The 27,686-nt window shown below is 41.6% G+C and overlaps 1 protein-coding gene across 3 annotated transcripts in view; it reads left to right on the forward strand.

The window, feature by feature from the left end:
• Positions 1-27,686, forward strand: part of NPRL2 (NPR2 like, GATOR1 complex subunit) — a 1,906,629-nt gene that overhangs the window by 1,579,348 nt on the left and 299,595 nt on the right. For all 3 annotated transcript variants that reach the window (XM_044078165.1, XM_044078164.1, XM_044078163.1), the window contains exon 8: positions 25,579-25,672. In XM_044078165.1, coding sequence (XP_043934100.1) covers positions 25,579-25,672 — 94 coding nt within the window. The remainder of the gene's footprint in view (positions 1-25,578; positions 25,673-27,686) is intronic.

A 27,686-nucleotide genomic window follows, 5' to 3' on the forward strand; every position in this document is an offset into this window, starting at 1 on the left:
ACTACCACATACTTGAAATTTGCACATCAAAGCAACGCAAGAGGTATTAATTATTTGGATGTCTATATATTCAATGATGGTGTTACTTTTCAGTCACAGATTTATAGAAAAGAAACATTCAGCAATGGATACCTAGATTTCGGAAGCACACACCCCTACAGTTTAAAACGTAATATACTAAAAGGGCAGTGCATCCGAGCTGCGAGAATGACCTCTATTGAGACTAAGATGAGGCAAGAAATTGAATATATAGGTGGTTTATTTTTGAAAAGAGGTTATCCTGCCCACCTAATCAAGGATGTGACTGGATATGTAATACAAGAATGGGGTAAAAAATATTTGCCACTATTGGGTAAAGGTAATAATTTGCACATTTTGAAAAACACTCATAACCACGAGTCAAATTTACAATACTCAAAATCATGTGTTTTGAGATATGGACAGCATGTTGGCAAGGTGAAAGACATAATTAGGAGAAATTGGAACATCATTTCCAGTGACGAGGGTATTAAGGAATATATTAACGATAAGCCCACCTTTGTTCACAAAACTGGATGTAACATGAAGAAGATTATTGAGTTTAAATCTAACAGACAGAATTTTAGGAAGTTTGGTTCCAACAAGGGAACCCAAAAATGTGGATGTTGTTCGCAATGTCCTTACATTTTTGAGGGTGCCAAGTGTACCTTAAGAAATGTTAACAGGAACACTGTGTGGTTTGTGAATGGGAACTGTCTGACAAGTCACGTGATATATCTAGCTATGTGTGACACATGTGCTTGTTTTTATGTCGGGAAGACAGACAGACAATTCAAGAATAGAATATACGACCACCAGTACTGTATTAGGAAGAAGGATGAAAATAATGCCCTTTCTCGTCACATACTTGCTTATGACACAAGCCATACCTTTCACTTTGCTATACTTGAAAAGGTCAATTTGAACCCTAGAGGTGGTGATATTAAGAAAATCGTGGGGGAAAGAGAGATAAAATGGCAACTCAAATTGAACGCAGCATGTTTTCCTGGTTTGAATGAAATGATTTCGACCAAACCACTTATTAAATATTAAATATCAAATACTAAAAAGTTTTTAACATTGGATTTTAGCTCAATTACACGTATAGTTGTTTGAGTGCGTATTTATAATATTTTTCACCTTCAAAGTTTTTATATATTTATTTATTTATTGATTTATTTAAAAACAATATATTCACATGTTAAATGGTATTAAATGAAGTATTACAGTTTGTTTTTAGTACTTTTATGCTGGATGAGTATTTATTTATTAATTTATGTATTCATTCATTTATTTCATTCGCATACATTCAGAACCTAAATGTTTGAACTGAACAGTTTCCCTTTAAATAATGTTGTACAATTAATCAATTAGTATATGGTTTTGGCGGGTTTTTTAGTATTTAACAGTGCCATTAGGATTGTATAATTGTTCTGATGAAGCGTATGGGGATACGTGAAAGCGCTTAACCAGGATTTGGCACTATTTGTGTTTTCATTGCTATATTAAAGCTGTGTTATAAAAAGGAACTTGGTGGTCCGTGGCTATTCCTGGGGACATTTGTTTTTCTTGGTTTGGTGGTTGTTGAACCCCTGGATTATTATTCTTATTAGAAACAGCACAAGTTAGAACACGATTAACGAATTAGTCAGTTGGTTTTCATGGCAGGAAAGTTACTTTCAGTGTTTTTCTGTTGATATTTCCTTGCTTCCTTGTCTTAGCTTTCTTCATTTCTTTCTTTTCTCCTCTTGTTCACTTCCCATCCTATTCAAAAAAAAAAAAAAAATACTTTTGCTTCTGATTTTCCTACTTTCTTATAACTAATTATCAATGTTTCTGTTTGGAAGGCATGATTATTTAACTTCTGATGATTAACCATGTTCTTTGGTGTGTTTTTTTATTTTTTTTGTTTTGTTTGTTTGTTTTGCGTGTGCCTGAGTGCAAGTGGACCTAGTATCTAGTACTGCAAGTTTGGCATTGTTTTTTGGTAGTTTTGCTATAAAATAAGATGAGTTCAGAAAATAAGATGTGTGGTTTAAAAAATGTACAAAATGTGGATACAAGATCCTACCCCAAGATTCACACAACCTCTATATGGAGTGTCTTGTGGTTGGGCACCCAGTCATTGATTGTCAAATTTGCTGCACTTTTAGTTAATTGATCCTGTTATACAGGAGGAATTAATGTTTAAAGACTTCCTGAAAACAGGACACCACAAAGGACAAGGAGGAAGAGAGGAATAAAGTGTCAGGATAAGGCTGGCCACCCAGATAAGAGAAGAAGAAAGAGAAGGGAGGAGTATGTTGGATGTGGAGGGGAATAGCCTGTATTGGAGAAACTTTCCTCTCCATTCCAAATGGGTCCATCCATGGTATTGATACCATCACGCCAAATGTCACCATCTCAATAAGACACTGCAAGCCAGGGGGATTCTGCTCCAAGGAGAAGGGCAGACAATTTCTCCTCTAAGCAGGAACACTTGAGATTTCTGTTCTCAAAGGTGCTTGTAAAGTCCAGTACAGTTAGATTGGGACAAGATGATGTCAGCCTTTATGAAGGCTCGGCTCAGGTTTAGTGTTTTTTTTCTCTCTCTCTTCCTATTTCTAGGGCAACAAGAGAAGAACTTCTTCATGTGGTTCAAAAAACTCCTTAAGTCACACTTGACAGACACCTGGCTATTTTCCTGCAAACCACCAGGATAGACTTCCCTTAGATGTTCATCGTGTTTCACTGTTGCAGTCATCACTGTTGGGTTTTCCTGCTGGCAGGCAGCCCTCAGTCGGCCAGAATCCCAAAGTCTGTGTCCGGCGTCAGCTGTAGTCACTTCCTCCCTGACGTCAGTGTGCCAGGGGTATTTAGGATGCAGCTGACTCCATTTTCTTCAGTCTTTCTTGCCGCGCAGTGCCCGAAGCAGAAGCAGTTCGCAAGTGCCGGTCAGCCGACTCCTGAGATTTTTGTGTGCGAATTTCAGACCCGAAGTCTTCATTATAAAGCTAAGTACCCCGTTGGGGAAACTTTTTTCTTGCTCCAGACCGATGTCAGAAAAAGTTAATAATTGTATTTCTTGTGGGAAGCAAATACCTCATAAGGACTTCCATTCTTATTGTATTCCTTGCCTAGGCCCTGACCACGACATAGCTAGTTGTCGGTTTTGTGCTAGATTTAACCAACACACTATAAAGCGTCAGTACGATTTTGCTTTCTATTATTTTGGTAGACGATTTAATTATAAAATGTCGTCGGATTCTCATCCGACTACCGGAGTTTACAAAAAACGCAAAGAAAAGGACAGGCCTCCAAGGTCCAAAACGGACGACAATATTTCACCGGAGCCAGTTGCCGGTTCGTTGGTCGTCAGTGAGGTGCTTTTGCAGCCCCTGACGTCCGCCGCTTTGGAACCGCAAGCCGATGCTGACTCCCACGAGGAGCCAACAAGGCCATCAGAATCTCAAGGGACAAGACCTTCGGACAATTTTCCCTCAGATGGGTCCGGAGCCGCTGTGCAGGCACCGGCTTCTGAGGGAGTTTTCAGGCCTACTCAATTACATGTAAAGATGACTTCAGCTTCAAAGACCAAAATGCCAGCAAAGACAAAGAAACAAGTACAGGCCTCCAGACCACAAAAGCAAATGCTCAAAATGGCCGAAGACTTGTTAACTATGATCAGGGGTTCCCATCTCCCTCTTGATAAAAGGCCTAGGCAAGAGGCAGACTACGACTCATCTGATCAGGTTTCTATTTCTTCTGTCTCTTCTTCTCAACAGGATTATTCTTTCCCCCCTTATGAGGATTCTGATGCTGAAGAGTCTATTCCTTCAGCTTCTCTTCCTGAAGATTATTCCTTTGGGGAAACCTTGCATGATATGAGAGAGCATTTTCATTGGGAAGGTCAGGAATATTCTGAATCTAAGAAAAGGCTCAGGGATTTCCTTTTACTTCCTCAACATAGGCCCGTGGCTATTCCTCCTGTTTTAGATATTGTGGATGATGTTTTTACGGAGTCCAGTTTGACCCCTGACTCATTGCCCCCTGCTCTAGTTAAACCAGGTAGATATTACAGGGTACCAGATTCTCATAAATTTCTGTTCAAAAACCCTTCAGCTGACCCAGAAACTATCTCTCAGGGTCCCAAGGGAGTAAAAACAGCCACTGCAAAGAACCTTATTCCCTCCGACAGGGAATCCAGGGCCTTAGAAAGATGGGGAAAAGAGGTTTATACTTCTGCTACTTTGTCTATTAGAGCTTTGAATTGTCAATTTCATATGCCTAAATATCAGCAATATCTTTTATCAGTTTTGAAACAAAAAATGTTGACTATTACTGAATGTGCAGAGAACAAGGAATTACAGGATGTATTGTATGCTGCCGAGCAAGGGGGAAAGCATACTTTGCATTGTGGTTTTGATTCTCTAGAGGCCTCCTGCAGGGCCGCTGCAACAGGTACTGTTATTAAAAGACATGCTTGGTTAAAATAACAAAGTTTACCAGATCATATTAAGGCAAAATTACTAGATGCCCCTCTGCAGCATGATGTTTTGTTTGGCATAAAGGCAGAGGAGGTATTAAAGAAAATGGAGGACAAGGCCAAATCTATGCAGGCAATCAAAGATTTCTTACAGGTACAACCACCAAGGTTCAGCAGGAATTGGCCAGCTAAGAATTGGTCCTTTCCAAATACTGACAGACCCCAAAGGGGCAGGTATAGGCGCCCCAGAGGGAGAACACAGCCACAAACCTCTTACAGGCCTAGACTGTGGAATGCATCCACACCCAAGGGTGGAGAAGAAAGATCGCAACCATACAGAAAGCAGTCTCAATGACTCACCCTTAACAGTTCCAAGCACTTATCTCCTAAAAGCACCTCTAGGGGGAAAATTAGCACTTTTTTGTGAAAATTGGCTCCATATAACCCAAGACAAATGGGTTCTGGATATAGTATCAAGGGGTTACAAGTTTCACTTCCATACCTTGCTAAGACCAAATGGATGGCCGGACCCGCCAAAAAAATCAATGGGCAGAGCCACAGAAACGAGTGCAGTCCCTCATGGACATGAGGGCCATAGAGTTAGTTCCGAGCGCAGAAAAAGGGCAAGGTTTTTACTCGAGGCTTTTTCTGGTCCCCAGAAAGGAAAATACATGGAGACCAATTCAGGACCTATCAGTTTTAAACACATTCCTGGATATTCTAAAATTCAAAATGCTCACGTTGCAGCGGCTGCTGCCCATGCAGGGCAAAAACACATGGATGGTGACTCTGGACCTAAAAAAGGCATACCTGCGTGTCCCAATAAGACCAGTATGCAAGAAATATTTGAGATTCAAGGCTGGCTCGAAGCATTACCAATTTTCTGCACTCCCCTATGGCTTATCTACTGCACCCAGGGTCTTCACAAAGTGCCTGGCACCAGTAATGGCATTTTGCAGACAGAGGGGAATACAAATATACCCCTGTTTGGACGATTGCCTCATTCAAGCAGACAAAAATAACCTCCTACTTCAGCATCTCGCATTTGTATGAAAGCTTCTAATGTGTCTGGGGTGCACCGTAAATGAAAAGAAATCAAATCTTGTACCCTCTCAGCAGATAATATTCCTGGGTGCACATCTAAATACGACAACCCAGATGGCTTACCTCACACCAGACAAACAGTTGCAACTGGCTTCCTATTTCAAAATGTTGGCCACAAAGAGATAACTGCAAGAAAAATTCTGCAGGTCCTGGGATTCATGGCATCCTGCATTCTACTAATTCCATGTGCAAGACTGCATATGAGGAAACTGCAGTGGTACCTAAAGAGTGTGTGGTCTCAGCATTGCCACACCCTGGAAACAGTTGCTGCAATCTTATCTTGCCTTCAATAGGAATTCCTATGGTGGGCAAAGACCTGCCTCCAGAACAAGGGGAAGCTCTTTTATCCCACTCCAGCAAAACAAACCTTAACTACAGATACATCAGATTATGCATGGGGGGCTCACATGGCAGGAAAATGTCTCCAGGGTGCATGGACAGAAAACCAAGTGCACCTGCACATCAATCTGAAGGAGATGCTAGCTGTACAGAATGCCCTGACAGCCTTCAAGGACCTGATTCGACCAGGACAATTACTGATAAAGATGGAAAACACTACAGTAATGTGGTACATAAACAAACAAGGGGGTTCTCATTCCTACCCCCTGTGCAGACTAGCCATGACTCTGTGGAACACAGCACTGACCTACAAGGTAAACCTACAAGCTCAATTCCTGCCAGGAAAAGACAACAATCTAGCAGACAATCTTAGCAGAAACCTAATGGACCCTCACGAATGGAGATTGGATCCTCAAGTTTTCAAGATGATAATAGGGGCAAGGGGATGTCCAGACATAGACCTACTTGCATCCCCTCAAAACTACCAGCTACAAACCTTTTGTACAAGAGTCTACCACAAGCAAGCATGGAAAGTGGATGTTCTGTCCTTCAGTTGGAAAAACCTTTCAGTGTATGCCTTTCCTCCACTGCATCTAATACCGAAGGTACTGTTAAAAATCAAACAGGACAAGCCAAAAATGATTCTACTTGCTTCAAATTGGCCACGCCAGTTCTGGTTTTCAACTCTAATCAACTTGTCTCAAGGACCACCCTGGATTTTACTTCAAACTCCACAGCTATTGTCTCAGAAAAAAGGCCAGATCCTGCACAGTCATCTCAAAACTCTGAATCTGGCAGCTTGGCTGATCCAGTAACCATGTATAATACTGCCCTTACCAAATAGGTAATGGATGTAATTCTTGAAGCCAGAAGGCCTAGCACTAGAAAATCTTATGCTGGAAAATGGAAAAGATTTTGCGCCTGGAACCAGGTCCAGGGGTTTGACACAGCAACCCCAAACATTCCTCTGATTTTACAATACTTAACAGAGGTGCTGCACAAGGGCCTATCTTTTTCCTCTATAAAAATACATGCCTCAGCAATCTCAGCACATTACAATACGGATCCACCTATTTTCTCCCATCCTTTATTAAAACGGTGTCTTAGAGGAGCAAAAAACTTAAGACCTCCTAGAAGAGCACCAGCCCCTGCTTGGGACCTCAACTATGTTTTGGAAAAACTCACTCTGCCTCCTTTTGAGCCAGCCGCTACTACTGATGTAAAGTTTTTATCATGGAAAACAGCTTTGCTTTTAGCAATAACCTGTGCTAGATGAGTATCAGAGTTACAGGCTCTCATGGCTGTGGAACCATTTATTATTTTCCATCAGGATAGGGTTTCTCTGAGGACAAACCCCACATTCATGCCTAAGGTAATTTCTAAAATAGCCCTGAATCAGACTATTCATCTACCTACCTTCTTTCCAAACCCACAGAATAAGGGGGAAAGGATATTGCATTCTTTGGACATACATAGACAACTTCGTTCTGCCTGGGCAGAACCAAGATTTTCTGAAAAAACAGACCAATTGTTTGTAGCATATGCTGCTAAATCACAGGGAAAGGCCATCACAAAGCAAACTATCTCTAAATGGATTGCCCACTGCATCCGTTTCTGCTACTCTTACCATGGTAAACCAGTCCCCAACAACATCAGGACACATTCCACCAGAGCTGCAGCCACCTCAGCAGCCTTCCTCAGAGGAGTGCCAACCGAGGACATCTTAGAAGCTGCTACATGGAGTTCAGTGCATACTTTCACCAAGCACTACAATCTACCTCTCTACTCTAAATCTAGGGCAGGCTTTGCCACTACATTCCTGCAGGGCCTCATAGCCGCTCCCTCTGTAATTTAGCTAGCCACCCATCCATAGCTTTGGGATTCAACCCAACAGTGATGACTGCAACAGTGAAACACAATGAACATAGTACAGTTGTGTACACTTACCATAAATGTAGATGTTCGAGTGTATTCACTGTTGCAGTCTGGGTTACCCTCCCTCCATCCCCCTTACTTATTTCTCTCATGAGACTCTTCTGTACCTCTCTATTCTTCTCTACCTGAGGTGTATTTGCTGGTAACAAATGAGAATTGTGTATTTTGGTGCATGCTTATGTTACTGACAAAAATTATTAGCCTTATTGGGCACCTGACATCTGGGGCAAGAAGAACTGAAGAAAATGGTGTCGGCTGCATCCTAAATACCCCTGGCGCACTGACGTCAGGGTGGAAGCGACTGCAGCCCATGCCGGACCCAGACTTTAGGATTCTGGCCGACTAAGGGCTGCCTGCTAGCAGGAAAACCCAACAGTGATGACTGCAACAGTGAATACACTCAACATCTACATTTATGGTAAGTGTACACAACTGTACTTTATTTCCACTAAAAACTTCCCTTGCTGGGTCAACTCCATTTGCTCAGTGCTGAGGATGATATGTGTTTAGACTAGTCAGTGCAGAAGACTTTGATCCCAAGTGCGTCAAGAGGATTGTCTGTGGCAAGAGGATCATATCAAGTCCCTTGGTATGATACAATACAGCTTCTCTCAATTCCACCCATGGACACCACTTCTACTTGACACCAGCCGTGCCCACCTCAGACCGAGAACCTTGTGTGCCATACAGAACCCCAAGGTCTGGGATGTCTACATTGGGGAGAGCTCAGGTGTATCCCCTTCAAGCCTTCCAGGAGGAAGATGTGCAAAATGAAGCATCTAGACTGCCTGTCCATGTCCCCTTTCTCAGACACCCATCTCAACAAGGAAGATGATTCCTTACAGTTCCCTTAGGGACACACCATCTTCTGTGAAATTTTGGAGATGATTTAGATCATCCCTCTTTTTAAAGAATGGAGCTTGCAGAAGGCATACAGCTTCTCTCCCCCAGCAGCCTTGGTAGTACCATTAACATAAATTAGTGGATATGACCTGCATGCATACCTCTCAACTATCCAGATATTCACACTATGAACAGATTTTTTCCCCATGTATTTGGTCTGTTCCTCATAAAATTTGTGGCTTTCTGACAAATTATTGAGAACTGAAGTCACTAATGTTCAAACTTCTAAGCTTATAAGAGCAATATTTAAAAACTGTCCCTATTTTTAGGCCTTTGTTCTCCTCATTATTTTTGACTTTGTCCAGGTTTCTTGTGTTAAGAAGTTGGGAGGTATGTCTGCATGAGGGCATGTAAAGAGCTAGATGTTTCAGAACCAGTACCTTGAAAGCCTGACAGGGTGGTCTGAACTCCTAAGGACAGGCTCATTGGAGCAAGGGACCTCTTGTAGATATCTTTATTATGGCAGGTTCTTCTTTGTTCTCAAGAAACATGGGACCTCAGACCCATTTTAGACCTAGTTTTTTTAAGGTGGAGTATTTCCAGACGTTTATAGGTTCATAGGTTGGTACTAGGCTATCAGCCCTAGGGCCTATACAAGCCTAGCCATAACAATTCCCTGGCTATTTCTTCCCACACTATTTACTTCCCTGGACCCCTGTCTAGCAGGGCAACTGACGTGATCCCTGGGGTGAATTTCCTTTCTCCCATCCTATCGTCAAGGTTCCTTTTGAAGAGGGCCAGAGAGGCACTCTGCTTGACATGTATGGGCAATCTGTTCCAGAGTCTGGGGAGTCTCTGGGTCAGGAACCTATCCCTCCAGCATGTTTTGTTTTTTGTGATGACAAGGTTTAGATCCCTGGAGCGTGTGGCTCTAAGGGATTGGGATTTCTTTAAGTGTAGCATGTCCAACAGCTGTGGATTTGACATGGCCTTGTATGTTAAGCAGAGATCGCCTCTGAGTAGACGATATGCAACAGAGTATAGCTGGAAGTTTTTAAGGCGGTCAGCGTAGGGCATCTGCTTTAGGCCTGTGATTATTTTAGTGAGGTATTTCTGCGGCCTTTCCAGTTGTTGCAGATGTCTTGAGAGGTACATACCAAATGGGGCGTTATATTCTATAATGGGTCTAATGAGGGATGAGTACAGTGGGACAATGACCTCCTTTTTTCTGGATGAAAAGCCCTTAGTGATGAGGTGTGCCACATAGAAGGATTTCCTGACTGTTTTGGCGATGTGGTTATCAAAGGTGAGACCACTGTCCATGGTGCAGTTCATTCTTCTGTGTCTGCAGAGTAAATTGGATGAGCTCCCCAGATCTCAAGTAAGCTTGCCTACATATCCAAATAACAAGGGATCCCAGAAGTTCTAGTCCTTTCAGGTGGAAGCCAGTCATTTCAAGTTCTGAGCACTACCTTTTGGACTCACCACAGTCCCCCAGGTGTTTTAACAAAAGTATGGCTCCAGTCACACCCCACATGTGACTTTTGGGAATTAGGATATTTCCTTACCTGGATGACTGGTTCATTGCTGCCACTACAAATGATCACCTCATTGAAACAAGGGAGTAATGCCTTATTATTATTATGCCTTTCTTTGAGGATTTCATTGTTATCCCAAACCCCAGCTGGAAACCTCACAGTTTCTCACATTCGTAGGTTGCTAGTTGGACACCACAAACCATTTGGCAGTACTTCCCCAGAGAGGTGGTCATCCATTGTACAAGCACTTAAGATATTATTAGACACTCCTATTTCAGATGCAGCAATGATTCTGAAAGGATTAGGTCTTGCAGCAGTGGCTATTCAAACAGCTCCATATGCAAGGCTTCACATGAGAATTCTGTAGTGGGCATTAAGACTTAGGTGGGACCAAGGTACATATGACATGTCTCAGATTAAAGGCACTTAGCATAATGGACAGACTCACAGAATCTGGCAACAGGTAGGCCATTTTACAACCCAGCACTAGTGTCCACTGTTACAACAGACACATTCTTATTGGGGTTGGGGGGGGGGCACTTCTTTAGATAGGACGGTCTAAGGAATTTGGAACATGAACGAGGCCCCAGAACACGTATCAATGTATTGGAAATGAGAGCGGTCTTCCTAGCACTTCAGGCATTTCAAGATCTTCTTCCCCATGGTGCAGTGTTAATCCAGTTGGGCAGAGCTTAGCAGTGATATTAAAATAAGAAGGGCATCCCAGAGGTTTCTGCGCTTCCAGGTGAGAGCCTGTAATGACAGTTTGGGAATGGACCATAGCGTTGCATCACTTTGGCATATCAGTGCACATCCCAGTGGTATCTAACACAACTGTGAACAGGTTGAGCAGGCAGATATTCACTCATGAATGGTCTAGAGTCACTACAGAACAATTACCTAAGTGTATCTAGATGTCTTAAGAACTATCTGTGCAATGCACCTTTTAATAAGTTGATCTGTCATGAGTATCTTATGGTGCTTTTCTCCTTGGGCCTGCACTGAAAATTGGTCTTGCCCAGTCAAGCTTTCCCAGGGAGTAAAGACAAATAAATGCATTTGTGGTGATTTATATTTGTCTGCTGTAAGCTTGCTCACACTTTAAACTCTTGTGGCCACCAATTCTTAACTGCCATCTGCAAGGGCAGGTTGACTGATATAAACTTGCATTTATTTCTAAACAGCCTTTATCACAAATTTTAATAAGACATCTTCCACTTCAGCTCTCCTTAGTAGACAGTGAGGGGTAGAGGTTGCTCCACTAGCACAATACATGTATGTAACTCCAGTTTTCACTTGGACAAAATAAATGTACTGCACTTGGAAGGCTCTCAACTTTCTCTGGCCTTTGCAGAAAACAGAGTATGGATAAAAATGTAAACTGGATAAAATAGTGCAGTATATTATTAATTAAAAGTATGAGAATGCTTTGACAAGAGAGTCAGAGCACTCACAGTGGGGATATGGCTACTTATACTGCCTTCTATTAATTTGTTTTCATTGGCAAACATCTGTCCTGCTGTGACAAGTCTTAATCAACACTTTCACAAAATATTACAAACTGGATGTTTGAAAAGAAGTTTCTTTTTGCAGAACAGTACTTTGTGAAAAATGTCATAGCTCAAAACTGAATTTTGCGATGAGGGCATTATGAAGTAATTAATGAATATACCTGCAATGCAAGATTTCTGTTTGGTCAACAAGCAGGTGATATTGTGCATTTCAACAGAAAGCTTGACCCTTTTTTAAATGTATATCGGTATTACCTCCTCAGTACCAAATAATGTATACAGCTGTGGCTAGGAAACCCTTCTTATATGAAGGAACATTCTTCTTAGAATGTTTGACAGGATTAGTTTAGCCTAAAACATAATCTGTGTTAAAAATGGACAGTTACTTGTGTCTTTCGGCTTTTCCTGGTTAGGGGTCGCCACAGCAGAACTCCAGTCTGCTAATGATTGGCAGTAGATTTTTACGTGCCGAGTTGCCAGCCCTGACGCACAACCTTCAATGAAGGTATGCCCATTCACGCATGTCTCCACACAGAAGACGCTCTAGCTGAGAATCGAACAGGACAACGTCTTACTGTGAGGCAACAACGCTACCGCAGCACCACGACAGTTAGTAAGGAATGTAAAATGTTGCTTGATAACAGAATCAGAGGATGTTAGAAAAGATTGAAAAAAGAGAATGGAGAGATAATTTGTAAAGGAACACTGAGAGGAAATTTGTATGACTGCCAAGTATGCAACAAAATTCAGAAGTTAGCATTTTTGCATGGAAGTGTTTGTGTAGATAGTGTTATCTCTCAAGTAGACTTCAGAGGAGTTTTCCTGTGGTAGATAGCAAATCCCGGAGGTGTGATGGGGAAGGGAGAGGTAATTGGGAATATCAGTTGGCAGATTTAAAAAATTCCCTTGACAGAACTATGAAAAAAAATGTTCGGGAAATAGATGGTTTTAACTAAGAGGAAAAATCCTTTGAGTTGGGATAAATAATCTGAATTGCTTAGACATATAAAGGCCTTACCAAGTTTATTGCTGTTGACTGACAAAAAAAGTAATTAATAAAAAATGGAAATAAAAATCTAAACCAGCTATTAAAGGACAACTGCACGCACAGACTCAAAAAAACATGTTTATTTCATAAGGGTTTACTGTTTAGAGCATTTTAGATATTTTTATATGCAATTTATGACTCTGACCACATGGGGTCTGGCATCTTGAAATAATTCTGTTTAGTCTGCCTCTAAGTATCCCAGAATGCATTGTTTGTCTCCAAAAAAATGCATCAGATTTGCCACGTTTTCCTAAAGCTCCTGCCAGTGGACTGATTTTACAGGCATTCATTGCTGTGTTACAGTCACCTACTACTTTTGGTTAAAAAATTATCCTTTTCAGTCACTACTTCAAACACAAGCAGTGCAAATGCTAAAGAACAGAATTGAAAAGTGCATTTTATTGCTCTTTCTTCTTAGAAATGCTAACTTGATTTATTTTGTGAAGGCTGAAATCTGGTTCTTCAAGGTATCTCCCCTCCCCCTTCATACCTACCTTTCCTAGCTGTCAAAGAGCTAAGGGTAATTTGACCCAATATCTGCATGTGATTGAAAGCTCACAGCAGGTGACCAGACTAATGTACTGTTTTCTTGTCAGCCTTTCCTTCCTTACAGTGGGAGACTTTTTTTGTTGCACTCCTGTCAAATTTAGAACCAAGCTCCATAGCACTGGGAATAATCACTGTTTTGCAAAGCATCAAACTCCCACTTATTTTTCCTCCCTGTTTGGTTAAATAGCTAACAAATGATGCACTATAAAAACAAATTATGTCACAGACTTACATGACAGCACTCACATGTTTTTTTAAGTGGTAATTTAAGAAAATTATGGTATTGCATACTACTTGTAATCTGATGTAGTGTTGTCGATTAATTGTGACAGACATCTGCTTCTTATGTAAAAACATGCAGTTAATGTCTATGCATGGTCTTTGCAAATTTATGCTCTTAGTTTTTGCAGCTGTTACTGTGTTTCTGCCTGTACTTTGTCACATATCGGTAGGGCCCTTCAGAAAAGTGAGATTATAGTTTGACATTTTTGCTAGGTTAAGAGTGTTCTGGGTAAATCAGCTCTAACATCACAGTATGGGAGGTCCACTGGCTCTTCTATACAGCATGCAAATCAGGCGGGGATTACATCATTTTGGGGAGGAAACGTCCTGGTAGCTAGAGCAAAAGCTCTGGCAGATGTGACATCATCATTTCAGAGCCAGCTAGAGGCTTTTCAACTTGGTTTTCAAAGTGAAAGTAAAACAGTATGGAAAGGTAGGAAGCCTAACAGGAAAAACAGTGGAGTGGATTCGTTTTTAAAGCTGCAATTTTGATTTTTTGAGGCTGTATCAATGAACAGGAACTAAAAAAGACAACAGGTTGAGCAATCTGCTTTAATATCCCGTTGTTGTCCTTTAATTGAAATACTGACTATTGTAAAGGAAAGAAAGTAACTGGTGGTAAGATCTTTAGAAAAGGGAAGGAGCAAATTTCATAGAAATAAATTGAATATTTGGGAACAGTACATACAAAATAATATTTAGGAGGAGGAATGAGGTTTAAGGGGAGACAGAAACTGAGAAATGTCATGTTAGAGTGACTGAAAATTGTTAAACACAAAACATGTGTATTGTATGATGATAATGGAAACTGTTACTACAGTTTGTTCTTTTGTGTTAATGCATGTATCATGTTAGCAGTTAAATTATGATGACTTAATAACAATGTTACCAAAAAAAATTTTTGACAGAAGAAACTGATCAAAAGAAAGAGTCCAATAGCATTTCGTGTTTTTCAAGAAAAGGAAGATGCAACAAAAGATCTCCTAAATCTCTGCTACCTTCTTAGTACCAATTTTCTTGTCATAATACACTTAGGAGGGACATTTTGTGGTTATTTTTCTGCTTGGCAGCAGATTACTACATAAAGATGGATGTTCATCGTGTTTCACTGTTGCAGTCATCACTGTAGGGTTCTTCCTGCTGGCAGGCAGCCCTCAGTTGGCCAGAATCCCAAAGTCTGGGTCCGACGTCGGCTGTCCAGTCATGCTCCCTGACGTCAGAGCGCCAGGAGTACAAAGCTGCCAGCCGACGCCATGTTCTCCAGTCTTTCTTGCCGTGCGGTGGAAGCAGTTCACAAGTGCCGGTCGGCTGACTCCTGATATTTTTTCGTGCTTCAGTCCGAAGATTTACTTCTTCTTCACAAAGCTAAGTACCCCGTTGGGGAAACGTTTTTCTTGCTCCAGTCCGATGTCAGAAAAAGTTAATAATTGCATTTCTTGTGGGAAGCAAATACCTCATAAGGATTTCCACTCTTACTGTATTCCTTGTTTAGGCCCTGACCACGACGTAGCTAGTTGTCGGTTTTGTGCTAGATTTAACCAACGTACTATTAAGCAGAGGTACGATTTTGCTTTTCACTACTTTGGCAGGCGATTTAATTATAAAATGTCGTCAGACACGCACACAAATGACGCAAGGATAAGGACAGGCCTCCGAGGTCCAAATCAGACGACATTTTACAAGCAGAGCCAGCTACAGGTTCAGCCGTCGTCAGTGAGGCGCTTTCGCAGCCCCTGTCGTTGGCCATTTCAGAACCGATTGCCGAAATGGACTCCCACGAGGAGCCAACTAGGCCTTTGACTACTCCAGCTGCAGGACCTTCGGACAATGCTCCCTCGGATAGGTCCAGAGCCACTGTGCAGGTACCGGCTTCCGAGGGGGTTTTCAGGCCTACTCAGCTTCTGATAAAGGCAAAGCCAAAGGCAAAGACTCCTTCTAAATCTAAGGCACCAGCCCAGGCCTCTTCTGATCCGGGACCCAAATCTCAGAAACAGCTACTTAAAATGGCGGAGGACTTACTAACCATGATTAGGGGTTCACATCCCCCTCCAGACAAAAGGCCAAGGCAAGAATTGGATTATGAATCCTCTGATCAGGCATCTATTTCTTCAGTGTCTTCCTCTGAACAGGAATATTCTTTCCCTCCTTATGAGGATTCTGATGCTGAGGAATCCATTCAGTCAGCTTCTCCCCCTGAGGATTTTTCTTTTGGGGAAACTTTACATGACATGAGGGAACATTTTCACTGGGAAGGACAGGAGTACTCTGAATCTAAGAGAAGGCTTAGGGATTTCCTTCTTCTTCCCCAACATTAGACCCCTGGCTATTCCTCCTATTTTGGATATTGTGGATGATGCCTTTTTTGAGGCTAATTTAACTCCTGACTCCTTTCCTTCAGCCCCTGCTAAGCCTGACAGATATTACAGGGTCCCTGACTCCCACCAGTTCCTTTACAAAAATCCTGCTGCGGATCCAGAAACCATTTTTCAGGGTCCTAAGGGTGTTAAGGCTGCCTCTGCTAAAAACCCTATTCCGACAGATAAGGATTCTAGAGTTTTGGAGAGATGGGGCAAAAAAGTGTACACTTCTGCTACTTTATCTATTAGGGCTTTAAATTGTCAATTTCATATGCTAAAATATCAGCAATTCCTGCTGTCTGTTATGAAACAAAAGCTAGGTACCATTTCTGCATGTGCAGATAATAAGGAATTATACGATTTGATGCATGCTACTGAGCAAGTGGGGAAGCATGGTTTACACTGTGGTTTTGATGCCTTGGAGGCTTCATGCAGGGCGGCTGCCACTGGCACACTCATTAGAAGGCATGCTTGGTTAAAGGAACAAAACTTACCTGATCAAGTGAAAGCTAAGTTACTGGATGCTCCTGTTCAGCATAATGTTTTGTTTGGGTCTAAGGCTGAAGAAGTGATAAAGAAAATGGGAGGATAAGGCAAAATCCATGCCAAACGGTTAAGGATTTCTTACAAGTTCAGCCCCCAAGATTTAGCAGAAATTGGCCAACAAAAAATTGTTCCTTTCCCAGCTCGGACAGGCCTCAGAGGGGTAGATATAGGCATTCCAGAGGGAGGACCCAAGCACAGACCTCTTACAGACCTAGACAGTGGAGTGCTTCCACCCCCAGGGGTGGAGAGGACAGACCTCAATCTTATAGAAAACAGCCTCAATGACTCCCCCTGCATGGCTCCAGGAACTTCTCTCCTGGAAGACCCTCTAGGAGGAAAACTCTCTCTTTTTCAACAAAATTGGACTTACATAACCCAAGACAAGTGGGTTCTGGATGTAATTTCAAGAGGTTACAAATTCCACTTTCATACCTTGCCAAGACCAAACGGATGGCCAGACCTACCAAAACCACCAGTAGGCAGAGGCATTAAACCAGGTGTGATCCCTCATGGCTATGAGGGCCATAGAACTGGTTCCACAATCAGAGACGGGCGAAGGCTTTTACTCAAGGCTCTTTCTAGTTCCCAGAAAACAAAATTCATGGAGACCCATCCTGGATCTGTCAGTCTTAAATACTTTCCTGGAGATACCAAAGTTCAAGATGCTTACTCTGCAGCAGCTCCTGCCAATGTTGAGCAAAAATGCATGGATGGTGACATTAGATTTAAAGGAGGCTTACCTACACATCCCTATCAGACAGGAGTGCAGAAAATACCTCAGGTTCAAGGCGGCTCAAACATTACCAATTCTCTGCGCTGCCCTTTGGCTTGTCTACTGCGCCCAGGGTCTTCACCAAGTGCCTGGCACCAGTAGTAGCTTATTGCAGACTCAAGGGAATTCAACTTTACCCTTATCTGGTCGACTGCCTTATTCAAGCAGACAGCAAGGATGTCTTACTCCAGCACCTGGAATTTGTTCAAAATCTACTGAAGTACCTGGGATTCACTGTGAACATAAAAAAGTCAAATTTGACACCCACACAACAGATAACTTTTCTGGGTGCTCTTCTAAACGCAACAACCCAGATGGCATTCCTGACATCTGAAAAACAACTACAGCTGGCTTCAACTTTCAAAACCTTGGCCTTAATGTCTCCGCTAACTGCAAGGAAATTCCTGCAGGCTTTGGGTTACATGGCCTCCTGCATCCTTCTCATACCAAATGCAAGACTACATATGAGAAAAATACAATGGTGCCTAAAAAGTGTATGGTCGCAGCATTGCCACAGTCTAGACACACAGATTGCTGTCTTGCCTTGCCTACAAAAGGAATTCCATTGGTGGACCATGGCATGTCTTCACAACAAAGGGAAAGCCTTCAGTCTGCCTCCAGCCAGCCAAGTGTTAACCACGAACGCCTCGGATTATGCATGGGGAGCCCACTTGCAGGGGAAAGGCCTGCAAGGTTTTTGGACAGAGGATCAGAAGCACCTACATATCAATTTAAAAGAGATGTTAGCTGTACAGAATGCCCTCTTGGCTTTCAGGGATCTTCTACAACCAGGACAACTACTGATACGGACAGACAACACCACAGTTACGTGGTACATAAACAAGCAAGGGGTTCACTCCTACCCCTTTGCAGACTAGCCATGACTCTATGGAACACAGCTCTAGCTTGCAAACTGGATCTACAAGCTCAGTTCCTGCCAGGGAAACAAAATATTCTGGCAGACAGCCTGAGCAGGAACCTGTCAGACCCACATGAGTGGATGCTAGACACCAAAATATTCAAGATGATTACAGATGCCTGGGGCTGCCCGGACATAGATCTGTTTGCATCCCCCCTCAACCACCAGTTACAGATTTTTTGCACAAGGACATTTCACAAACTAGCATGGAAAGTGGATGCACTTTCATTCAGTTGGAGAAACCTCTCTGGGTATGCCTTTCCTCCACTACCTCTTCTTCCACGGGTGTTATTAAAGATCAAGCAGGACAAACCCAAAATGATTTTACTGGCCCCAAATTGGCCTCGTCAATTTTGGTACTCAACACTGATGAATGTATCCCAGGAGCCTCCTTGGATTTTACCTCAGATTCCAAATCTTTTGTCCCAACATCAGGGCCAGGTTCTGCACTCTCATATCAAAACTCGCAGCCTGGCGAATTCAGGGTCTATGATTAATCCTACCTTTCCCAAACAGGTCATGGATGTCATCTTAGAAGCCAGACGGCCTAGCACTAGAAAATCTTATGCAGGTAAATGGAAGAGATTTTGCACCTGGATGCATGCTCAGGATTCGGATCCTCTCATTCCTAATATCCCACTGATTTTACTTTACCTGACAGACATGCTACATAAGGGTTTATCCTTCTCCTCCATAAAAATACATGCCTCAGCTATCTCTGCACATTACAATACAGATCCTCCTATCTTTTCGCATCCACTTCTGAAACAATATCTCAGAGGAGCAAAGAATTTAAGGCCCCCTAGGACACCCCCCATACCTGCCTGGGACCTCATCTATGTTCTGGAAAAACTCACTCTGCCTCCTTTTGAGCCTGCTGCCACATCTGATATTAAGTATTTATCATGGAAGACAGCTATCCTACTGGCTTTGACTTCAGCCAGGAGAGTCTCGGAGTTACAAGCACTCATGGCTGTGGAATCTTATATTATTTTTCACCAAGATAGGGTGTCTTTAAGGACTAATCCTACTTTCATGCCTAAAGTGGTTTCCAAAGTGGCTTTAAATCAAACTATTCACCTGCCAACTTTTTTCACTAATCCACAAAATAAGGGGGAAAGGATCTTGCATTCCTTGGATGTACACAGGCAACTTCGTTTTTACCTGGACAGAACCAAGGATATCAGGAAAACACAGCAACTGTTTGTTTCTTATGCAAAAACTTCCCAAGGCAAAGCTATTTCAAAACAGACCATTTCTAAATGGATTGCTCATGGAATCAGATTTTGTTACTCTCATCATGGAAAGCAAATCCCAGGAAAAATTAGGACTCACTCTACCAGAGCTGCTGCTACTTCAGCTGCCTTTCTCAGGGGAATACCTACCAAAGATATTTTGGAAGCTGCAACTTGGAGTTCAGTGCATACTTTCTCTAAGCACTACAATCTCCCTCTTTACTCTAAGTCTAGGTCAGGCTTTGCTTCTGCAGTCTTGCAGGGCCTTCTAGCTGCTCCTTCTTCTCTATAACCACCACCTTTTATCTCAGCTATGGGATTCAACCCTACAGTGATGACTGCAACAGTGAAACACGATGAACATAGTACAGTTGTGTACACTTACCATAAATGTAGATGTTAGAGTGTCTTCACTGTTGCAGTCTGGGTTACCCACCCTCCTGTCCCCTCTTATACTTTCATTAGTGTGGTTTCCTACTTCACCCTTCTTCTGAGGTGTATTTGCTACAGGGTATGGGGTTTGTTGTATGTTACATTTTTGTTTTACTACTAGCCTTCACTTTTGGGCACCTGACATCTGGGGCATGAAAAACTGGAGAACATGGCGTCGGCTGGCAGCTTTGTACTTCTAGCGCTCTGACGTCAGGGAGCATGACTGAACAGCCGACGCCGGACCCAGACTTTGGCCGACCGAGGGCTGCCTGCTGGCAGGAAGAACCCTACAGTGATGACTGCAACAGTGAAGACACTCGAACATCTACATTTATGGTAAGTGAACACAACTGTACTTTGTTTGGATGATTTGATACGTCAATGGAATTCCTTTAAACAGCAGTTCATTTAGTACAAGTCTTACATATCAACATTTATTAAAAATGCAACTCACAGGGTAACTCTGCACTTAACAAGGGTAGAATTTTACTCTAGACTGTATCTATTACTCAAGAAAGAGAGCAACAGTGTTAGAACTATCAAATTTAAACTTTATAATAAATGTTAATATTTCAAAGTGGTAACTGAATACTATAGTTTCTTTCCCAGAGCATAATTTTGTATGGCAGCTTATATCTCAGAGCAACCTTATAACAAGAATGTCTTCACTTTCAGTCATAAAATCACCATTTTCAGTTTTCAGCTCAGCCCCCATAATATTTAGCTCTAGTGTTTTCCAAATTTAGGAAAGCAAAACATTACCATCTTTCTATGTCTGGATATTAGCTTGATAGTGGCAAGTACAAGGAAGCTATTGATTCATCTCATTGAACTCACTTGCACTTCCAGTGTCTGTGAATTACCATAAATTGCAAAACATTTACTATTTACCTCTCAGCATCAGTAGTGTTTCTAGTAATAAAACCTAGCGTTGATTTATTTATATTTTGCTGACTGGGCTAGACATACTAGACATTGCACATTTTCAAAGTGGGGGGGGGGGGGGCTGAAAAATGCAGCAATTACAATTGATATAGATAATGCGTAATAATAATATATGCAAAAATAATATACATATATAAGATGGTAATAAAGAAATTGGGAACAAAATAAGCCAGAAAAGAATGATGAGTAAATGGTTCATTATTATAGATAGTTTATAGTGAACATGTAATGCTGAGAACATATGTAGGTATATGCCCAAGAGGACATATGGTAGAAAGGAACAATTGTGAAATAAGGGAATGAGAAAGAAAGCTAAGAAGTAATATAAGGTAGGAACTATTAGGCAAACTTAAGTATTGTAAAGTTGAGGAGCTTAAGATAAGTATTAAGACAGATAAATAAGTGTGTTTGAAGTGAAAAACAAGTAAGTGATTAAGTATGGTTGAAGTAAAAGAGAAATAGTCAATTGGTCAAGTAGTGGACTATGATGTGTGAAGCAGTAGGGAAACTTAAAGATGTCGTATAAAATAAATGAATATATAACTAAGAAGTATAACACATTGTGCGACTTCAATTATTTAAGTTAATGCAGTACAGAGGAAACAGCAAACTAAGAAGAGTATAGCTTCTCATTGGAAGTGTGTAACTAAGCAGTGAAACTGATATTACAGAGGATCATAGGAAGTTACTAGGCTAATGACCCTAGGGCCCTTACAAGCCTAGCTAGGTTCTGCCCTTGTATCCATGATCAGCACCTGTCAGTGAGAACAGAGTACACTTATTGATTACTTAAGTAAGAATTGTACAGCATATCTGAAATATGAGAATAATGGTTGCAATTAATCCAGTGCCGAATAACAGTGAAGTGGGGTTTACAAAGTTTATGTGAAAAGATGATTAGTCCCTTTTAGTGCAAGGGCTAATAAGTTTTGTTAATTTGCTGTGAAGGTGCTTTATGTTGTCACCTAAATGAATAGAGGTTCTGTTAATTTGTAATAGGTGTTTAAAGATACTAGTGCCTTATTAGATTTGTACCATTTAAGCAATGAGCTAAAGGCTGGACACTGGTTCTTGTAAATGAGCGTATACAGAAATGTAGTATTAATTAATTTGTTTTATTTTCAAAGGCATTATTTTAGTTTATTGAATATATATTGCAGCTGTGAATACTAGTTGTAGGTTGGGCAGCAAATTTGGCTATTTTGCAATTTATAGATGCAAGTTTGCTGTATACAGACCATTTTTATAGGTTCATAGGTTCATTTTGTATTATTAGTACACTGTGGTGGTGGTGCTGCGGTAGCATTGTCGCCTCACAGCAAGACATCCCATTCGATTCTCAGCTAAAGCATCTGCTGTGTGGAGACATGTATGAAGGGGTGTACCTTCGTTGAAGGTTGTGCGTCAGGGCTGGCAACTCAGCACGTAAAAATCTTCTGCTAATCATTAGTGGACCAGAGTTCCGCTGTGGCGACCCCTAACCGGGAAAAGCCGAAGGACACAACAACAACAAGTACTGTTGAATTGATGGAGTTTTGAATTGATGGAGTAAGCTTGTCATAAGCTACGTATTGTCTAAAGTTAATCTGATAGTTGGAAATAAGACATTTTGTTTGATTTTCATTTTAGTGTAACACATTTTTGTATTTGAGTCTTTTGGAATAATATCAACATTTTCTTTAAATGTGAGCACCCTGTCAGTGATTACAACAAGATATTTGCTGTGAGCTGCTATGTCAGTGTTGATATCATTGAGCTTTATATTTGGATTGATGCTTCTTGTATTGTTTTCAGAATGATTTCTAAAGACTTTGAGTTAAGTTTTATTTTCACTTACTGTGTGTTCAGACTCTTTCAACAATGATATTATGTGTATGTATGAATTTTAGAATTTGGTTGATGAGATCAGTGTACTGTAGTGAAGCCATCAGCATACCTGTAAGTAGGTGTGCGGCTAGGGTGTAAAGATTTGTATCATTAGTGAAGATGGTAAATAGAAGAGGGCCTAGAATGGAACCTTGAGAATCCTTGATATTAGATATAGATTTGTGTAATACACAGTTACATCATGCAAGAGGTTGTGCCCTTTTTTGAAGGCAGCAAGCAAATCATTTGATGAAAGATGTACTGCAGACTTTTTTTGAAGGTTTTTTAAGTGTATGTTGTGGTTAAGGGCATCACATGCTTCAGAGAAGTGTGAGAATAGTGATGTAAGAGTTACGTCCTTTATCACATTGAGTGGCAGTGAAATTGTGTCAGTGTTTGTTACATAGGGTTATATAGTCAGTAAATTGGAACTTGGAAGTGTACCACTCTCTCTGGGATCACAGAACATGGACTTAGCCGAGGAATTGGCATGTAGTTCTCCACATTGAATTTGTCTTCCTTTGAATAGAGAGATAATTTTTCTTCCTTTCATATTGATGGAGTAAAGAAAAGCTTATTTAGGCTTCAGTTAATGATTACAGTTGAAGGGTGTGTTATGCTGTTATTTTTTAAGTAGCTTGCTCATGGATCTTGTTCTTTGATCTTTAATTTTGTGAAATAATTTTCTAACAGTCTTAACTGTTACTGGTATGTACTGAAGTCAGCTTGTGAGGTTAGGAGACTAACGGTTATGAAGACAGAACAATTCTGAACATTTTTCAGTTATAGAGCTAATGTGTTTTGTGAAGGCTTCTTGAGTGACTTTATTTGTTGAGTAATTCAGTGGGCTAGTTTTATTTTGTCTGGTATTTTGTTTGCAGTGTTCCAGAAGGTAGTGGTTATATTTAGTTTTTATTTGGGGATGTAAATAGTATTTTGCTTTGCAAGCCTAAATGTGCATTTGGTACTTGTGTTTTGTTTCTTTATACTTTACAAATTATTAGATACTGCTTTTGTAGTTTTTCTATGCAAAGCTTCCAAATTTCATATGTTTTCATGTGTATGCATTTATCCATGGTTTTGTTTGTGTCTTTCGGCTTATCCTGGTTAGGGGTCGCCACAGCGGAACTCCGGTCCGCTAATGATTGGTAGTGGATTTTTACGTGCCAAGGTACCAGCTCTGCCACACAACCTTCAACGAAGGCACGCCCCATTCACACATGCCTCCACACAGAAGACGCTCTAACTGAGAATCGAACAGGACAACGTCTTGCTATGAGGCGACAACGATATATTTTTTATATTGATTGATCTAACTGGAGCACACTTATCCAGTAATTCTGAGAGGATATTACTTAATAATTCTATTGTATTGTCAGTCACATCTAAGAATTGACCAATTTATTGTGTCATATTCATTTGAAAATAAAATGTATTGGTGATTTATTCCAGTTCCTAATAAATATTGCTTAAACTTTATGGGAGGGTTGTTTTTCCATATGGTATACTTTGGGTTGTGGTGTGTTAGGTCATTAGAGATAGTATTAGAATTGTTAGGTAATTATTAGGATGGTTTGTAGTATCCAGTCTATTACGTTAATATTGCCAGTTTTTGGGTCAGTTCAAGTTGGGCTAATTATTTGCTGGGATAAATCTAGTGATTGAGTATCATAACCCGGATTTTGCTCAGTTTACATAGTATATTGTTTTCACCAAGTAGAAGCAATTCCTCTCACAGTTATGAAACTAGGTTAGTGATTGTGAGAGAAGCTAAGTGGCTTTGTTTGCCGGCATATATAGTCATCTTATGTGAAGCTGAGAACTGTTTGCTATTATTGCAGACACTACTATTAATATTCTTCATATTTATCACTGTTGCAGTAGCCTTAGCTATATGGGTTATATCCTGCATAGGATTTAACAGCCAGGTAGCTTCCAAAGCTTCAGGGCACCTTCCACATGCCCAAACCGTTAGTCAACCAGATCTGAGCTGACTAAAAAGTCAGATTTGAGCTTTAAGCCTACCATATTTTCTGAAAATATTTTTTTTTACATATGTTTTTGATACTTCCCCACTATTTACCATTTGTTGTGCCCTGGTACCCCTTCTCAACCTCAGGGAAGGCCCATCCTTGTTCACTAAGTTAAGTAAACTAATACAGAAACATGCCTTTTAAGCCTTGTTACTGGAGATTGTTGCATGGATGACACTTTCCTTCTGGTCCAGAGAACTTTCTATTCAGTATTTTAGCAGTACATCTTCCAGTTAGCAGATATACAGAATTGTCTGTTCGGTACTGTAGCTGATGTAGAGAGTTGTCTGTTCAGTACTGTAGCAGTACATCTACCAGTTAGCAGGTGTAGAAAATTGTCCGTTTGGTAGTGTAGCTTGTGTGGAGAACTCTGTGTTCAGTACTGTAGCAGTACACTTATCAGTTAGCAGGTGTAGAGAACTGTCTGTTCAGTACTGTAGCACTACACCTATTCGTAGGTGTAGAGAATTCTCTGTTCAGTACTGTAGTAGTACACCTGTCAGCAGGTGGAGATAATTGTCTGTTCAGTACTGTAGCAGTACACTTATCAGTTAGCAGGTGTAGAGAATTGTCTGTTCAGTACTGTAGCGCTACACCTATTAGTTTGTAGGTGTAGAGAATTCTCTGTTCAGTACTGTAGTAGTACACCTGTCAGCAGGTGTGGAGAATTGTCTGTTCAGTACTGTGGCAATACACCTCTCAGTTGGCAGTGTGTTCATTAGGTCAAGACCACATTGGTATAGCATTGAGGGCAGTAATCCTTGATTTCTGTGAAACATTGATTTATTTATTTAGTAAAAGGCAGGCTGTTTAAAATAAAATGTGTCTCTTTCATTTGTAGTATTCCAATGTCTATTGTACAACGCCAAAGGTTCAGGACCTGGTGGATGACAAATCACTACAAGATGAGTGTCTCTCCTATGTAACTAAACAAGGTATGGCAAACAGTGGTTACTTTTTTAAAGGACAGCAGGATAAATCTATTTATTTTGTTTGTTTACAGATGTATTTATTTGCAGGTATATATTACATGGCCTCAGGACTGGCACCTTGTCCCAAGATAGCACACCAAAAACCACAAAAACAAACTGGCAGAAACACAAAATATGGCAATAAATGGCTCCTTGTTGCAGTCTAGTGATTTATTAAGCGCTTTTCGTCGGAATAATATTCCAACTTCCTCAGATAATCCAACAAACAATGCATTAGTTTAAATAACCCTCCCAAAGTTTCTACCCTATTGGCAGGGTTATTTAAACTAATGATGTTAAGTTGTCTATCTCGCCTTCATTCTTGCTGGATGGGTTCGGAGCCGACCTCGGCTCTGACTTGGCCACTCTAAAAGCTCGAGAGTTGGTTCCACCGGCTCGAGGCTCCCCTTATATCCCACAATGCTAGGCGAGAGTTACCCCAGATCTCGTTTGCCGCTACAGCATCGAGGTTTTGGTTTTTCTACCGGCTTGTTGGTAAGTGTAATTTTGGTAAAATTAGATCACTTAAAACCCTATATTTTTGAGTTTATATATATTTCCCTTAGTGTAGTGGGTTTTTCTACCCGGTTTCCGGAAAATCCCAATTTTTTTCCAAAGAACTTTTAAAGTTCTCTCTCGGGCCTTCTGGCTTTCTCCATCCCCTAGTGTGTGTGTGTGTGTTACTCTTGGTAAACTTTAGTTAATTGTTTATTTTTGAGTTTTAAAACTAAATTAGTGTAATCAGTGTGTTTGTTGAGTGTGTGTGATTACACTTTTGTTTAGGATGTCTAAAGACACAAAGGTCTCAGGCTTCAAGAAGTGTGATGCGTGCTGTCAGAAAATGTCTCTGACAGACGGTCACACTTCTTGTGTCTAATGCCTGGGGCCTTTGCACCTGCAGGACTCCAGTGCTGTATGCCACGGCTTCAGCCCCAGGGTCCTGAAGGAAAGAAAAATAAGTTGATCCTGAGGGGTCTTCTTAAGCCGGAGGATTCCCTTTCTGTCTCTGGGAAGCCCTCTAAGGCGTCTAGGTCCTCGGCTCCAGCAACTGAGCCGAGACCTAAAACTTCTAAACCTCCGCCTACATCGGCTCCGGCTGGAGCCGATGAGTCTCAGTCCACAGTTTCTGTGGTTCCCTCGGCTCGGCTGGAGCCGAGGTAATAGAGGTTCCGTGTCGGCTCCGTCCAGATCTTGAACCGACATTGAGAAGAGGTCCAGGTCACTGTCCCTTGGCTCCGTTCATTCGGCTCCAGGATCTCCCTGCTGTCTGAACGGAGCCATAAATCTCATTCCTCTAGGTCATCGAGGCTATCGGATCATGACCTTCAGAGGGTAGTGAGTCGACTTCTTAAGTCCGAGGCACTAGCCCAGATGCTTCAGAGCCCGACTCATCAGTCGATGCCTGCCCTTGTCCATCAATATATTCCTCCTCCGACTCCGTTGAGCTCGGGCGGTCGTGTCGGAACCGAGACTGTGGTAGCATCGGAGCTGATACAATTGTCTTCGGCTCCATCGTCGGCTCCGATTTCTTCCTTAGAAGAATCTCGGCGCCGGACTTCCATCGTCGGCTCCGAGGGGGTGAGTGGCATCGGACCCTTGTCCGACCCGCTCTTCCTCTCGGAGCCGGCTGGTGAGTTCGGCTCCGACATCGGCCTCGGAGCCATCACTGTCGGTGCCGAGGGGGTTCTCAGCTTCTCGGGCGGGGACCTCTGGCTTTGCCTGACAGGGGTGCTTCGAGGTCATGCGGAGTGTGTTAGAGCCTGGCTCTACTCCACAGTCGGCGCCGTCCGCCCCTCCCTCTACGGTGCCTCAGGTCAAGTCGACTCACTCCCTCATCCCGGACCGCAGAGAGCCAGCTCCTCAGGAACCCCCTGTGGGGATCTCATCCTCTTCGAGGCCTCTCCTGATTTGGCAGAGGAGCCCCTCGGAAGAGGAAGTGTAAGAGGAAACACATTGACTCACCTGAGTCAATCACATC

Source organism: Protopterus annectens, chromosome 7.part0, assembly GCF_019279795.1.
Source record: "Protopterus annectens isolate FY-2018-M chromosome 7.part0, PAN1.0, whole genome shotgun sequence".
Taxonomy (NCBI): domain Eukaryota; kingdom Metazoa; phylum Chordata; order Ceratodontiformes; family Protopteridae; genus Protopterus; species Protopterus annectens.